Genomic DNA, 13,043 nt, shown 5'->3' on the forward strand with positions numbered 1-13,043 from the left:
TACCAGGGGCAGACTCGGTTTCGTCTGGTGTCCCCTCTTCAACTGTGGACTCTTCTACTTTCACCAAAGGTGTTCTGCCCTTTAGTGAGGACTCACTGGTAACTTTCTGAGGCTCCTTCTCAGGGTCTTTTCTCTCAGATTCCACTCTGACTTCTCTCTTGACAGGGCGGATGTTGCCGGGGGAGGGGGGCCGGAGCTGAGCAGGGGCAGCTTTGACTGGTCCAGGAGGTGTGGAGGGTGCTGGTCTGGGGGTGCCAGGCAGATGGGGAAAAGACTTGGATGGGAGCCTGGGCAACAGACAAAGAGAAGAGGGAACATGAGAACAGGCTCACCAGAACCCCCCTTTCTCCACATCTCTACCATGTAATAGACTTGGAATACCGACACCGAGAGAAATGAAGGTATTTAGCTGTGTGAACATGTCTCTTACATCTTACATGGCGAACACAGAAGTATTTGCTTTAGAGGCTCATTCCAGGTTTTTTTTCTTTCCTCTGAGGAAAAATGTTACTCCCTAAGACACGACTAAACAGTGTGGGGAGAACAGTTTCTTCTCAGAGGACAGACACTACTAATTACCCATCGTGGAACAACACTGCCAGGCTCTTATATTTCACTTACCAAAGTCGGGAGGAAGCTGGTGATCTGGCTTTGGGATGAGATGGAGACAGAGACCTTTGGCTGCCGGATGTGAGGTGGAAGGGCACATTTTCTCTCTCCTTCTCTCTTTTATAGCCCTAAGTTCAGAGAAACACAATAATTAGATTTTTCCACAAGCAGGACAATCACATTCATAGTATTCAACAGTGGAGCTGTAATCCACTGAATGACTTGGAAAACTTCCAGCCTTTGCCATATATATCCATTCCACCCCAACAAAAGGCCTTTATTAGGTTAAAACTGAACCTTATAATTGAATCAACACAATCTGACACTAATAAGAAGGTTCTGGAAGTGTGATCTGGATGTGTATTTGTAAAAAACAAAGCAAAAACACACTTTTAGAAAGCACCTCTGCTTTCTATCTAAAACTGCCTGGACCAAAATCTCTCATAGTCTGCTATAGCCCACACAAATGTCAAAATAAAGGTCACTTCCAGCTTATCCTCCCTACCTTTGTCTCTTAATTCTTTAGCATTTTTCTTTTTTTCAACCTGGAACACACTACAGCTTAGTCTTTTTTTTTTAATTTACATGATATACATAATATACAAGAGCTATATCAGACGTTAATTTTTTCTTTTTACTAATGGTATATAAACAAGTCCTTCCTTACCTAGTGTCCTCTTGCCCTTGAAGGAAAAGTCAGACCCAAGGTGAGGAATTTTAGCTGTTTTTGGCCTTCTTCATTAGGGATGAAATGAGAATCTGACAGTGGGCTGAAATATCAGCCCTCCTCTGACTGAACCCTAGGAATTAGAGAAATGACACCTTTCCCAGGTTGAAATGGGCAAAAGGAAACCCAGAAGTGTTCTGATAAAGTCAACCAAGACAAAAAACAAACAAGGAACATGGCAAGAGAGACTCATTCCAAGTATCTGAAACATGGCTGACAGTGTTCTGCGAGGGCAATGAATGCTTGCTGGAAACACCTGTGTAGATGTCTAGCGGTCCTTCACTCGGTGGGATCCTTGCAGGACGTTGTTAGGGAAGAGACAGAACATTATCTAGCTTCAGGGCCAACAAGCTGGTGTGTTCCTTCTTTTCTCTCCTTCCTGCCTGGCTTAAGCATCACCTACCTTCTCTATCACCTGCCCCCTGACTTTGTTCCCTTCAGCATTTCTTCTAACTGCTTCTCTTTTCCTTAGTAACATCCTAAGTGATGGGCTAGACTATAGGTGGGGGAAAACACCTCACTGTCAAATAATACTCAACATTTCCCCAGAATTTCTATATAAAACAAATGAAGGATGGGGCAGGAAAGAGCTTCACAGGGCATGTGCCCTCTCTATATCACTTGCAGCTGCATGACCACCTTCTGTCCCCATCTCTGGTACCAGAAGGCAGGAGGCAGAGTCTCAGAGAACACTTGCAGTCCTTGGGTAGCTGAAGCAGTAGCCACCATATGGAACGCTCTTTGCAAGAGTACAGGGTGGCGATTATGCTTCCCTTCCCAAGGGAAGTTGGAGTTAAGTAGCTTGAATTGCTTTTCTTTTTCTCAAAACATTTTAATGTAGCTAAAGTCACAAATGTCTTTCAAATGTCTTTCTGTTGGTCTTAGAGTCAATCACTTATTTGAGTTCCACACATGTGAAGGTGCTCCTAATTCTTATCCTGATCTGAGTTAATAGCCAGTGGTTTGTATAATAATCTTTCCTGTTAACACTCCACAAGACTAAGGTGGAAACACACACAGCAAGCTGACCATGTCAATGGTCTGGACAGCTTACCAGTAGGACAAAGACTTTAATTTTACAGTTAGAGTTAGGTTTAGAATACAAATAACCTACAAGAGAGACAATATAAACAGATATCCCAAGGTAGCACTGTACAAAAGAACTGGGAATGACAGAAATATTCTGCATCTGCACTGAATAAAGTGGTAGCCACTAGCCACATTTGGCTATTTGAATTTGGACCTAAATGAAAATTTAATGTTAAGTTCAGTCTCACAAATGTATTTCAAGTGCTTAAGAGCAGTCAGTTGAATTTAGATAAACCAACAAAATTAAAAAGAAAATTAAGAAAACAATACCATTTACAACAGCATCAAAAAAAGAATATGTAGGAATAAACTTAACCTAGGACATGGAAGACGTCTATGGTAAAAACTAGAAGTCACTACTGAAAGAAAGAAGATGCAACAGAAATGGGAACACCTCTTGTGTTCATAGGCTGGAAGACTTGTTATTGCTAATATAGCACTACTATAAGCAATCTATAGAATCAATACACTATCAAAAGGCCACATCATTTTTTTTTTTTTTTTTTTGCAGAAATAGAAAACTCCATCCTAAACTCATATAGAATCTCAAGGGACCCTGAATAGACAAAACAGTCTTGAAAAAAGAACAAAGTTGGAAGTCACATTTTCTGGTTTTAGAACATATTACAAAGCAACGGTAATCAAAACAATATGGTACTGGCATAAAAACAGACTTAAAGACCAATGGAACAGAACAGACCACCAAAAATAAACCCTTGAGTATATGGTCAAAGGAGCCTTGACAAAGGTGCTAAGAACACTTAATGGATAAAAGATAGTCTATTCAACAAATGGTGCTGGGAAAACTAGATATCCACATGCAAAAGAATGTAGTTGGACCCTTACCTTACACCACATACCTTATACCACATACAAAAATGAACTCAAAATGCTTAAAAAACCTAAATGCTAAGACTTCAAACTATAAAATTCCCAGAAAAAAAAAAATGGGGAGAGTCCTAATATTGGATTTGGTAATAATTTCTTGGATATGACACCAAAAGCACATGTAACAACAACAACAACAACAAAAAAATAGAAACATGGGACTATAAACTTAAAAACTGCATCAAAGGATACAATCAACAGAGTAAGAAGGCAACCTAAAGAATGAGAGAAAATGTTTGCAAATCATATATCTGATAAGGAATATCCATAATATATAAAAACTCCAATAAAATTTAAAATAAGATTAAAAAACTAAAAAGATTAAAAATATGGGGAAGGGACTTGATTGGATTTTTCTCCAAAGATGATATACAGATGGCCAACAAACACATAGAAAGATGCTCAACATCACTAACTATTGGAGAAATGCAAATCGAAACCGTAATGAGATCATCTCACACTCCTTAGGCTACTATTTAAAAAACAAAACAAATATTGCTGATGATGTGAAAAAGTGGAAGATCTTGTACCTTGTTGGTTAGAATGTGAATAAATGGTATCGTCACTATGAAAAACAGTATAGCAGTTACTTAAAAAAATTAAAAATAGAATTACCATAAGATCCAACAATCAGGTACATATTCAAAAGAACCGAAGACAGGATCTCAAAGAGATATGTGGATACCCATGTTCACAGCCATGCTATTCACAATATCTAAAAGGGAAGAAGCAACTCAAATGTCCATCAACAGATGAACAGATTAACAAGATGTGGTGTGTCAATACATATGTGTGTGTGTATATGCACATACACAATGGAGTGTTACTAGTCTTAAAAAGCATGGAAATCTTGTCACATGCTACAATACGGAAGGACAGACTTAATATGCTAAGTGCAAGTAGTCAGTCACAAAAGACAAATGCAGTATGGTTTCATTCATGTGAGGTATCTAGTGTGATCAAATTCATAGGAACAGAAAGTAAAATGGTGCTTGCCAGGAGCTGAGGGATAAGGAAATGGAAAGTTATTGCTTAGTGGGTACAGTTTCAGTTTTGCAAGATTTAAAAAGTTCTGGAGATTGGTTGCATAACAATGCAAATATACTTAACACTTTTGAACTGTGCACTTAAAAACGGCTGAGAAGGTAAATTTTGTTTTTTTGTCATAATTGAAAATTGTTTAAAAGATAAATTTCAAATTTGATCTGTCAGTCTCAGTTACATTTTCAAGTGCTTGGTTTCAATTCTGCAGTGCAGCTCTGGAATATAAATTATGTGAGTCGTTTTCTGACAGTAAGTATTTGCCTAAATATTTAATTGTAAAGAAATGAAAAGGGAGCCAATAGATTAAATACAGAAAGAAAGAGGCATGGAAAAGACAAAACAAAACTGGTGAGAAAATACAGGTAGTGGATCAAGTGATGACAAATCCCTCTTATTTAATCTGTTGGAGGATTGGCTCTCACGCTTTCCTCCTGGTGTGTTAATTTTCCTTTTAATCTCTAAAAAGATATTTTCCCTTTGGTAAACACTTTTCCCTACCCAATAAGTATCCAGTGTTCAGGGCCAAAGCTGTCCTAATTGACTATTACTATTTGGCCACAGCTAGGCTTTCTGAAGCACCAATGTGCTAATGATGGTAAACTTCCCAGACTTCAAAGGTAGTTTTACTTCTGGCTTCAAGGGCTGGAGGTCTGACTCACTTATGAATTAAACGTTGATTCCTGAAAGCTTGAGGGGCTTGAAAGAAAACTGCCTATAGGCAAAGCCATCAAACTCTCACAACTCTTGAATTATCCTCAAAGGTCTAAGCAAAATCCTTTTAAGTGTCCATCAGCTTTATACATTGAACTGCTCTGGGAAGTTAAGACTGAAAAAAGCATTGTTCCAGCCTTTCATGGGTCATGCTATTACCATGAGAGAGGGGCAATGAGATCTCCTGGTTGACTGGGGGGTCCTTTAACACTAAAATACAAATGTCTACATATGTCAACAGGTGCCAAATAATACATGGCTTAAAGAAGAAGAAATATTCCTGGAGACATACAAGTGACCTCACTGCATTTCACAGCATGGTGAAAACTGAGGTTAGTTCAGCCACCCTGCCAGTAACAACAAGTACAAATTATATTCTTCATTTGCAAAATGTGACTCTGTAACAGAGCCCAACGGCCTTTCAAGAATTACTTAGCAGGTAATTAGTGTTTTCAAAATACTTTGTCACTATATTTTAAGATCTGGGCCTTGACATGGATTAGCTAAACAGACAAAAAGTATTTATCTTGCTTTTTAGTGAACCACATTTAGACTGCAGCCAGCTTCTGGATATGGTTGGAATAAAGTACAAAGGCAGCAGTCCAGGCCCACTTCCCCTTCAAAGCTTTTCTTACTTTCACACATAAAGTATGCCGGTATTGCACTGATTTGTTTTGAAGCAGTCAGATGGCAGTCTAGCCACTCAGACATGCTTGAACAAAGAATGGTTTTCCTCTTCAAATTTAGATTTTCTGTGAGAGTAGAATCCCCAAGTGGGGACGAAGCGTAGGGGCAGGACTACTCAGCTTGGCAGACTCAAGACTGGTGGGTGGACGTGATGATGGATGTCGGTGTGGCCCGCTCTGACATCTGCATTGCACCTCAGGGCGGTGTCCACTCTGCACAACAACAGCAGACTTGTGCTCACCAGACTCACCAGGCTTGTGTCCCAAGAGCTACTCACCGCTGTGCCGTGAACAGTCCTCCTCCGCGCGCAGCCCTCGGGTGGTGTTACAAAGAATTTTGGTCGCTCCAGTGGATTTCTAGAGTGTGCAGCTCTGTAGGGCGTGATGTTGATGGGGCTGCAAGATGCTGAACGAGGACAAATGGGGATAACTAGGGTGCAGGTGATTGTTTTACACACAAGAGTGCCAGAGGAGCAGTTGAAGGAAAGCCAAAAGCGGGATCAGGACAAGGAGCAAAGCAGAGATAGAGAGAAAAGTAGGGAGAAGTGTTATTACCTAAAGGCCTCCAGAACCATCACGCTCAATTCTCCTCATGGTCCTATTTACAGTGTGTCCAAAAGGAGGGCACGTCCAAGTGAAAAATCAGGAATATATAAACTATTTGGCTATTTAAATACTTTAATTAAAGATACAGACGTCAGCCATACAGAAAGCAATGGCCTTATATTCCTATAAACAGATGGTTCTGGTAAAATGCTATATTAGTGACAGATAATTTTAAGATAAGGATTGTTTATTATCAGATTTTTCCTAATTAGCTTTCGGATGGAACAAAAGGTGGAAAGACAGCAAGTGAGCAAGCAGGCAAGCAAGATATATTGCAGCTATTTTGGGAGTAAAATTCAACAGCCAGTGGGGAAAAAAAAGCAACTGAATTTTTAAAATGTTAAATGACCAAGTCTCATCAGGTGTTAAGACTTGCTACAAGAATAACTAATAATTTCCAGAAAAAAATTCTGTAAATATTTTATCTACTTAAAGGCAAATCAAATGCATGCTTTTGGGTTTTCCCAAAAGCCAAGGCACTGGATGGTTCACAACAAGCAGAGGAACGTATAGGGAAATGGGATGTCATCATTTAAAACGGTGAAGAGAACATGAATATGTTAGAACTGCCCAAAATAAAGTTGAATCGTGAACAGCTGTTACAGTTTTACTTAAGATGAGATTTTTGTTTTGTGAAAACCACATAGTTTCTGACCTTACTTTCAAAGGAACATTGTCATTAATCAAGTGGTTGATTCGAGTAACAATGGGGTTAAAGAAATTCACAGAACACAGGATAGGTATCAGACATTTGGGTACTAATGATCCAAGGTTTGCTTTCATATTTCATCCAGAAATCTCGTTTTCTAGGAAAATAAGACAAACATGACTACTGAAGGGAATACTATGTATCTGGACCATGTTATGACTTTACCCAACCCTCGCCATTGTAGCCACTCTTTAAAGAAACTATTACATCAACTGAATATAATAGTATTAAGTTAATAAATTAAAAACTCAAAAGTTCATAAGACAAATTCAAAGTAATCTTAATTTCAGAATTATGGTTAAAAATGTGTTATTTTGGTTTATGCTATAGACAGAAAGTCCATCAGATTGCATCTTCACCCTTGTGTTCTTTTTCATTAAATGCCTTGCAGTATCTTGTGGTTATCACTGAATGGTCAAGGCAGTGGATTGACTGGAAACGGCACTCTTTTCCCATCATCTGAAAACAGAACTCTTATTTCTTGGATAAGCTGAAACACTTTGCATTCCCTCAGTTCTCCTCAAAAGATATATGTTGTACTTGCAAACTGACATTAAGCTCTGCTTCAGACCTAAATGGTGAAGGAAGTTTCCTTTATGTTGTGAAGGAGACCCTCTCGTCATTTGGCTTACTGTGATCACAGGCAAAACGATTTGAAAACTTAACCTTTTCTTAAGTGCCACAACAAAGAATTGTGCTTCCCAGACAAGGAAAGAGTTCATTAATGCAAACCCCTTCCAATCCAATCCAATGCCTTTAAAGATGAACATCCTAGCACAAGGCACTTCTGTGGGATTTATGAGCAAGAGAGGCACACACAGCCCAGGGCACAGCCAGAGGTCATTAACTGCTCAGCGATCAAGAAACCCTAGATGACAGCCTTTCTCTGAGCCCATGGGTCTGACACTGAAAAAGGAATGAAGCCCAGAAATATGATTTCTTTTCCTCTAGTGGGAAGTAATAATTTCAGGGGGTATCTATGGAACATTTCCTGAGACCAGCATGGCTGTAAACCGATCTCATCATGTCGTTGGTTCATTCTTTATTATAGTGCTGAGTGAATATGAAGGAAAGGAAGAAACCTACCTGACATAGTCTATACAAAAATCCTCGAATTTAATTGTTCAAGAAATATTGTCTGGTTAATTCTAAGGAGACTGCATTTCATGGAATTCATTGCTGTTCTTAACAGCAACTACTGGAAAACCTGAACCTTTAAATCAATAGTTCTAATGATCTTGCCTTTCTGAAGGAAAAGGAAGAGCAATATTTGTTTTTTTCTCCGTAGAGTGCCCTCCATATCCCAAAGTAGTCTTATTACACATAAAATTTCTTTTATGGAAATGTCTTTGAGCAAGCCTTCCACAACATCTGTATTTCTTTCTACTTTTGGTAGTAAGTATGCATTAACTGAACTCATTTGGATTTTCTATTTGAAATAATGGCTGCAGAGGAAAGATAATGCAGTTCATGTGGTTGATGTGCAACAGAGAGAATAACTACATGGTAGAATAATAACATTTATTAAGTGCTTACTATGTACAGGTACTATTCTAAGCTTCTTTTTGCTTATGTTAATTCATTCAATCCTGAGCTCCAATAATCACATATATCTTAAATGTATTTTTAAAAAATGGGCAAGGAAAAATCAACCCAAAGCAGTGGTCACAAATGAAACATATGAGACTGATTTCCAATTTTCAACTGCTTCTTATTACTTGTTCTGGGAATTTACAATCACTGGACACCCTAGGGGTAAGGGAGGCTGTTTTGATCTGCTATTATAACCCTGGCTCTAGATGTAGGTCATCCTCTTGCCAATGGCAATTGGATATAAGGTGAACTGAAGGAAAGACATTAAAAATAGGAAGACAAGAAAAAAACTCAAGGAGAGGAGTTGGAAAAATAAAAGTGATGGGAAAGTGTTTTTGACAAGATAAATGTGAGACATTAACATAAATAATTTTAAATGGAAAATTTTAAACACCACAGTTTTGGTTCATTGAATATAAGCTGTATCAATGCAATAATAGGTAACAATGATCTAAGGAAAGTATTAATAAAACAAACAAGTAAAGGCTATGTATGGTATTGCTTCACATTAAAATAAGTGACAAAAATGTATCAGTTTGTGAAAAGGAGGATGTAAAAGTTGCAAACAAGAGCCAGTTAGCAGATTAAAAAGCCCCTTGATTGAGCATAACGATGACGGAAGGTGGAAAGATGGGCAAGTCAAATGGGTGGAAAATGAGGAAATGGTGTTGGAAGAGACTAGAGGAAGAGTGAAAGAATTGACAAAGGTTAGTGATGAAAGAAATAGCAAAGGAAGACAGGTTTTTTTTTTTTAGCTGTGAGGCAGTCCTTAACTATGAAACAACACACAGTGGAGGTTCAGGAGCACAAGAGACAAACTATTTGGATCCTATGAAACATGACTGGAAAGCAGTTTCAAAGATTCTTCAATTAGCTGGACACAAAGAAAAGTCATACATACATGACTTGTATGTATGTACAACAAAATGGGCATAAAAATAAATTATCTTGTACTTTTTCCTCCAGAAAAATCTCAGATGCAATGTGACAGCTGACAGGAGAGTTGCTTTACAGAAAACACAGATCGCTGTGGTCCAGCTAGTTGAATGCACGATGGTACACAGAGCATCACAAGGGTGCCAAGGATAGAAGTACATGGCAGATCTAGTCCACCTCAGTGGCTCTGGTGCAAGTCACTTGTTGTCAGTCTCTTGCTTTCTACAGGAAGGTGGTAGGAATGCCTGTACTTGCTTTCTTGACTGCCTCCCAGGGGTACTGTGAGAAGTCAGGTTGATACTCGCTCACTGGGCACTACAGATGAAAGACATCATAAAACTACCAAGAGTTATTATTAAAAAAAAAAAAAAAAAGAGGGCTAGTGAACATGAAGAGGCTTGCAAAGGCAAAGCCTTTTTAAAGGGAGCTTTATGAGGAGGCAATGCAGTTTCCTACATACCAAAGATGAGGGCTGGTCACATGGATATTTGGGAAAACCTAAGTCAACTCACTGTGAGAGAGACACTGCCAAAAGCCTAACATGTATGTTTCTTTCCAGCTAGGTGTAGACTATACGAACTTCTCATTAAACTAATTGGCTCATTCAGGCACGTTTTACATTTTAAAAAAGTAGAGGAGTTATAACTAATTATAATAACTAGTACTTGGCACATTTTACATATTTTCAAAGTAATGTAACAACTAAGAACACTGTAATTAGCCTTCTCCACAACTCTTAAGAGTTTTGAAAGGGTACTATTCCTCGATTACATATAAAAGCCTAGCCCAGGGAGGATAAGTGGCTAGCCCACGGCCACATTTATGAAACACTATGCTGAAATAGGCTTGTGCTTTGATATTATCCCCAAATCCACAAAGTAGTATTCAACCTTAAATTATTTCCACCTTTGATCATCTCTTCAGATGCGAAGGCAGAAAGGAAGGGAAGGGATAGGATTTTCTAGTAACAGTTATGAACTGACAGAAGCCTCTGGAGCCACCTGATCACAGGGAGGAACAGCCTCTGTCCGCCTGGCATCTGGTGTCCAGATAAGATGCTAAGATGGAAGCGCAGAGGCACAATGCCAGGGGCATGAAACCAACACCAGCACACACATTTCCAATGCCGTCCCACCAGGAGGAGGAGAAGCACACAATGGGAAGAACTGCGATGTGATTAGATGAAAATGGGGCGGCTCAGAGAGGGCTTCTAAAGGAGGACTTTACCTCACTAAGAAAGTTGCACCTTGACAGTTTTACCTGAATCTCCAGACAAGGCCGCTGTGCTTTTACTTCTGGCCAGGAACGCATGTGTGGGCGTCAGCAGTCTGTTAACCACGCTGCTCTCCCATGGGCTGAGCTGCAGGCGGCGAGCTAAACGTCACCACATAAGCGAGATGTTAGAAGCGTTCTTTCCAGGGGCGAGGCGGGTGCAGGGCATAACCCCTTTCACTTCCCAGGCCTCAGAGAGAAACCTCGACGAGAGAGGCTTGTCTGGGGAGGAAGGTGGTGCAGAGTTGGGGCAGGAGGGACTCTGTTCAGAGGAGCGGCTATTCCATAAGGTTGGCTCTCTTCAAGGTGTTAAGTCTGTGGCAGGCTCTATATTAGGTTTACGGACATGGCTTTTGCTAACCACCTGCCTATGGAGTCAACAGGTAACAAAACAGAAGAACCATTTCAAGCGGGTTTGGCATGTTTCTCTGAGTCCATCGAACCTAGCTGCCCTCACCGGGATGGGCAGTGGGCCTAAGGCATACACCTCAGCCAAAGGGTGTCCTAAGTATCCTGCATGTAAAGTTCAGCACAGGCTTGGGCAGCTTAATGTGAAACTGGAAATATGTAAATAAAGATAGAAAGGGTCTCCATTAGATTTTGCTACATCTCCATGAACTGCTACGTGGGTAACTGGGAGGGGCAGAATTAGATGTAATAAAATGAAAGAGGACTCATGTAAAGTTCTGTACTAGAACTTTTGTCTTCCCCATTCAGCAAGCAGGTTCTTGCCTGGTTTGGCAAGACCATAAAACTTTTGATGGAGGATAAGGATAAAGCTGAACATAAAATTAAGATAGAAAAGCCAAAATCCAATATAACCATAATGTTGGAAATTACTAGTGGGTGTGTGAAGAATCCAGAAAATAAATTTAAAATGATACGATGCAGTAGAGGCCCAAATTGTACTGGGGCTTCACAAGACCACTGTTAGGAAATGAATGCTAATTACAATTACATTACTTTGCTTATGCTATTACCTTCCAGTAACAGTCTATGAAAATACAGGAGCTACTTTCCAAAGATATCAGGAAAGAAGCTTGCAAAATCCTACAAATATCACTAAAATAAAGTGATCATATAGACTTGACCCTTGAACAACACAGCCTGAACTACACAGGTTCACTGATATGTGGATTTTTCCCACTAAGTCTACTGTTGGCCCTTGGTGTTCATGGATGCAGGACCTGCGGATGCAGAGGGCTCACTAAGGGGCTGAAGCACTTGAGGGTCCGGGTGTCTGCAGCAGTTCCTGGAACTAACCTCCCGTGGATACCAAGAGAGGTCTGTACATTTTAGAACATACTCCCAAATCATTTATAAAAACCTTTAAAACTGTCTAAACCTGACAAGGCTACTCTGTTCTACACCACAAACAGCAGGTGCAAGTCCTCTGGCCTCTGGAGCAACTATTCTTATAATCATTTTTTATATATGTTATATTTTAAAGAAATGACTTCTAACTTGCAGAAAATTAATTTTAGTTAATAGAAGCCATCCAGTGTTAAAGGTTGTTATAAAAAATATCTGCTATTTCAAAGGGAGGTACCAACCTCCAATAAGTACCTTAATTACCTGACTTTATTTTAAAAGAGTAGCCATTTTGATCAGGCACTGGAGAATTTAAGAATTAGTGAATAGTTTATTAGATTTTCTGGGTTTTGGGGGTAGAGTCTTCATGGTTAAATTAAACCTTATCTATTGATATGAAGACATAAATAAAAAACATTTGTTATAAAAACTATTATAATACAGTTGGTAGAATGCACAACAGGATAAGTGCTATTATAAGCTACAGTATGTGTGTGTGTGTCTGTGTGTGTGTGTGTGTATCAACAGAAAATAATCTAAAAATGTAATCTAAAATTAGAATACATTCAGAGAATTAAATCAGTGGGGAAAGTAATTAGGATTAAATTAAAATCCTCAACAGAACTGTAATTTCAGTAGATGATAAAGAAGAGGTGAATCCTTCCTTTTCTTAGATAAACTCTGTAGAATAAATGACTCAAAACTGCAGAGATGGTCTATCATTGAAAAGATATGTCTGCTTTTTTCTCCTTGATTAAGAAGTTCTATTGCTCTATTTCTGTTTCATCTTTAAGGCATCAACCAAAGAATCCGCTTCAAATAAAGATCATTAAACACCCTCTGTGACTTGGGTTTAAAGCAA

At 39.1% G+C, this 13,043-nt stretch overlaps 1 protein-coding gene across 6 annotated transcripts in view; it reads right to left on the reverse strand.

The window, feature by feature from the left end:
- MAP7 (microtubule associated protein 7) overlaps window positions 1–13,043 on the reverse strand; it is a 178,553-nt gene that overhangs the window by 14,018 nt on the left and 151,492 nt on the right. For 5 of the 6 annotated variants that reach the window (XM_055535723.1, XM_055535722.1, XM_055535725.1 and 2 more), the window contains 4 exons: window positions 10,859–10,972; window positions 6,033–6,160; window positions 622–737; window positions 4–287 (listed from right to left, as the gene is read on the reverse strand). In XM_055535723.1, the coding sequence (XP_055391698.1) occupies window positions 4–287; window positions 622–737; window positions 6,033–6,160; window positions 10,859–10,972 (642 nt within the window). The remainder of the gene's footprint in view (window positions 1–3; window positions 288–621; window positions 738–6,032; window positions 6,161–10,858; window positions 10,973–13,043) is intronic. The other variant, XM_055535724.1, reaches the window with a different exon arrangement.

This window comes from Bubalus kerabau, chromosome 9, assembly GCF_029407905.1.
Source record: "Bubalus kerabau isolate K-KA32 ecotype Philippines breed swamp buffalo chromosome 9, PCC_UOA_SB_1v2, whole genome shotgun sequence".
Lineage (NCBI taxonomy): Eukaryota > Metazoa > Chordata > Mammalia > Artiodactyla > Bovidae > Bubalus > Bubalus kerabau.